General features: G+C 36.4%; 1 protein-coding gene across 1 annotated transcript in view; it reads right to left on the bottom strand.

The window, feature by feature from the left end:
* The window catches only part of LYRM2 (LYR motif containing 2), an 8,581-nt gene extending 8,351 nt beyond the window's left edge, over positions 1-230 (bottom strand). Inside the window, exon 1 of the mRNA XM_014518201.2 lies at positions 140-230. Within this exon, the coding sequence (XP_014373687.2) occupies positions 140-230 (91 nt within the window). The remainder of the gene's footprint in view (positions 1-139) is intronic.
* Between the last annotated feature and the right edge of the window lie 2,049 nt (positions 231-2,279).

The following is a 2,279-nucleotide window of genomic DNA, read 5'->3' as shown; positions in this document are numbered from 1 at the left end:
GTGTCAGATCCAAATTCCACTATTAATCTTCCTAACCACATGGCCAAGGTTTCTTCCGGCCTTATTTTAGATTCCTTGCAAAGTTCTTGTATTTCTGGTCGAGTGCGCGTGCGGGAGATGACAGTGGTACGTGTAGTACCTTCTTCATCCGCAACATGCTTCATCACAGCTATTGGGTGAGCTGCGGCAGAGAGAGGGTTAAATTCTTCATCTGGGAGCGTTGGGTACATCCCTCCTCCCATTGCCCCCTCCCCGTGGCAAGGAGGCGTGGCCGTTGGGAACGACGTCAGCTCAGGGCGGAGTCACTAGGCGGATCCCCGCCGGGTCTTCTGAAACTCTGAAACTCTTTTCCGGGTTCCCCGGATGGCTCGTGCTTTTCTCAGCGCCATTTTCTGCTAGCCGCATCATGCGGCTGGCACTGTTAATAGACGCTGCTCCGGAGCCCTTTGCTATCCGCTCCAGTGACTTTTTACCCGCCGTATGCATCAGCCTCCAAATTTGCATATTCCCTTAGTAGACCTGCTACAGTACGGAACAGCACATTCATCATCTTTCCCTTTTTCCATTTAATTAGACCCCACTTTGGCTTGTGACGGCCCTTAGTTTCCAAATCCTCCTGTTGAGCCCCAGCTCAAGTCTGGGATTGTGCCCGGTATGCAAAAGCCAATAAAGATACCAGGGGTGAAAGTATAAAGATTTATTGCTAGCAATACAAGGTGTAAGCGGAATAATTTTATGTAACAAGCACACAGATTTTTAATTTTAAGCATCTTTTATATAGGAGTATTGGACCTTTATAAGCATTTTTGTTTGTTAATTGGTTATAAGGGAGTGACGCAAGGAGTTTTTTATTGAGCATGTTTTTATATCTGTGTTTTAGCTATGTATTTTATTTTTATATATGTATGTTTTATTAGCATATTTTTTTTAATTTTGGGGTGTGAATCTTAATATTTAAATCAGCTCTTTGCCCTAGTTTATTGATTTTGTTTTTGTTTTTAAGCCTTTTTTATTTAAGACTGTTTTTTTTTTATCATTGTAGATGGGCATTAGTTATATAACAGAGACTTTTGTTTGGGCTTTGTGTAGTGGTTTTTAGGTTAAACCTGACTTTTTTTTTTTTGGAGCATTTTAAATTATTTTTATTATAATTGTTTTATTTAATTTGTTTTAACACAAACCTAGTATTTTTAGCTTTTTTTGTTTGTAATATCATTTGATTCACCTTAGGTCTGAAGATAGATAAGAAGACAGGTGAACATTGTATATAGCAACAGGCGATAATCTTTATAACACAAAATAAAACAACCATATTAAATAACTGTTTTAACCATCCAAAATTGGGAAGCCAGGAAGTTAATTAGGACAAGTCTAAGCCAGATGATTTTTTTAATGTCTGTGTTAATCGTTGTAAGGCACCAATTTTATCTTTAATTAGTATAGAATTATCAGTGAGGTTGAAACAGCACATTTTTTTTAAAGTTTTATATCCGAGATTGTGTTGTAACAAGAGATAATCAATAGCGGCTTTATTTTTTAAGACAGAGTCTTTTAATTGTTTTTGTTTAGCATTTAGGGCTGAGAGTGCTCGGGATGTAGCATTTAGTCTTTTTGTTAAAACACAGGCCACTGTATTAAGATTTTTGCTATTATTTATAGCAAGACCTGGAACCCCCACCATAGATGTAGCTAATGTTATGTATTTTGTTTTAGATAATAATCCGGGGGAATTATTTTTATCACAATTAGCCGTGAGAGGAGTGTATGTTTGTTTAAACCTCCCACCAAGAGGGGTTTGTTTAGTGTGTATTAGGTTAGATTTTTTTGGAAGAGCTGTAGTTACCCGGGCAATGGTGTATGGTCCCCCAGTAGCATTTGCTGGAAGGTATGAATATATTATTTTTTTGTAGGCTAGAAACCATCCTCGAGGAAGGATGGTATGTGTGTATATATAGGATATTTGATTGGTTTTGTTATAAAGGATTTTTTTATCTTGGTTTAATTTGAAGCAATTATTAGTATAATTAACTATTAGGAAACATTTAGAAGTATTAGCTGTTGCCTGAACCCGTATGGAAAACATGTCTCTATTTTTTTTTTTTATAATAGTCCCCCACTATATATATATCCTGATATGTATTTTTTTTTTTTATATTTTTTAGCATAGTATAATTTTGTAAAATTTTTAAAGGGGTTGGTACTGTGATTAAGCATGAGGTAAAAACCAGGTGAGCATTGATCCCTCCCGCTAAGCAGAAGTCCGTTTTATTTAAAATTTT

The sequence above is a fragment of the Alligator sinensis genome, unplaced genomic scaffold (assembly GCF_000455745.1).
Source record: "Alligator sinensis unplaced genomic scaffold, ASM45574v1 scaffold357_1, whole genome shotgun sequence".
NCBI classification, from domain to species: Eukaryota; Metazoa; Chordata; order Crocodylia; family Alligatoridae; genus Alligator; species Alligator sinensis.
Note: the sequence above shows the minus strand (reverse complement) of the source record. Positions and strands in the feature narration are given on the sequence as shown.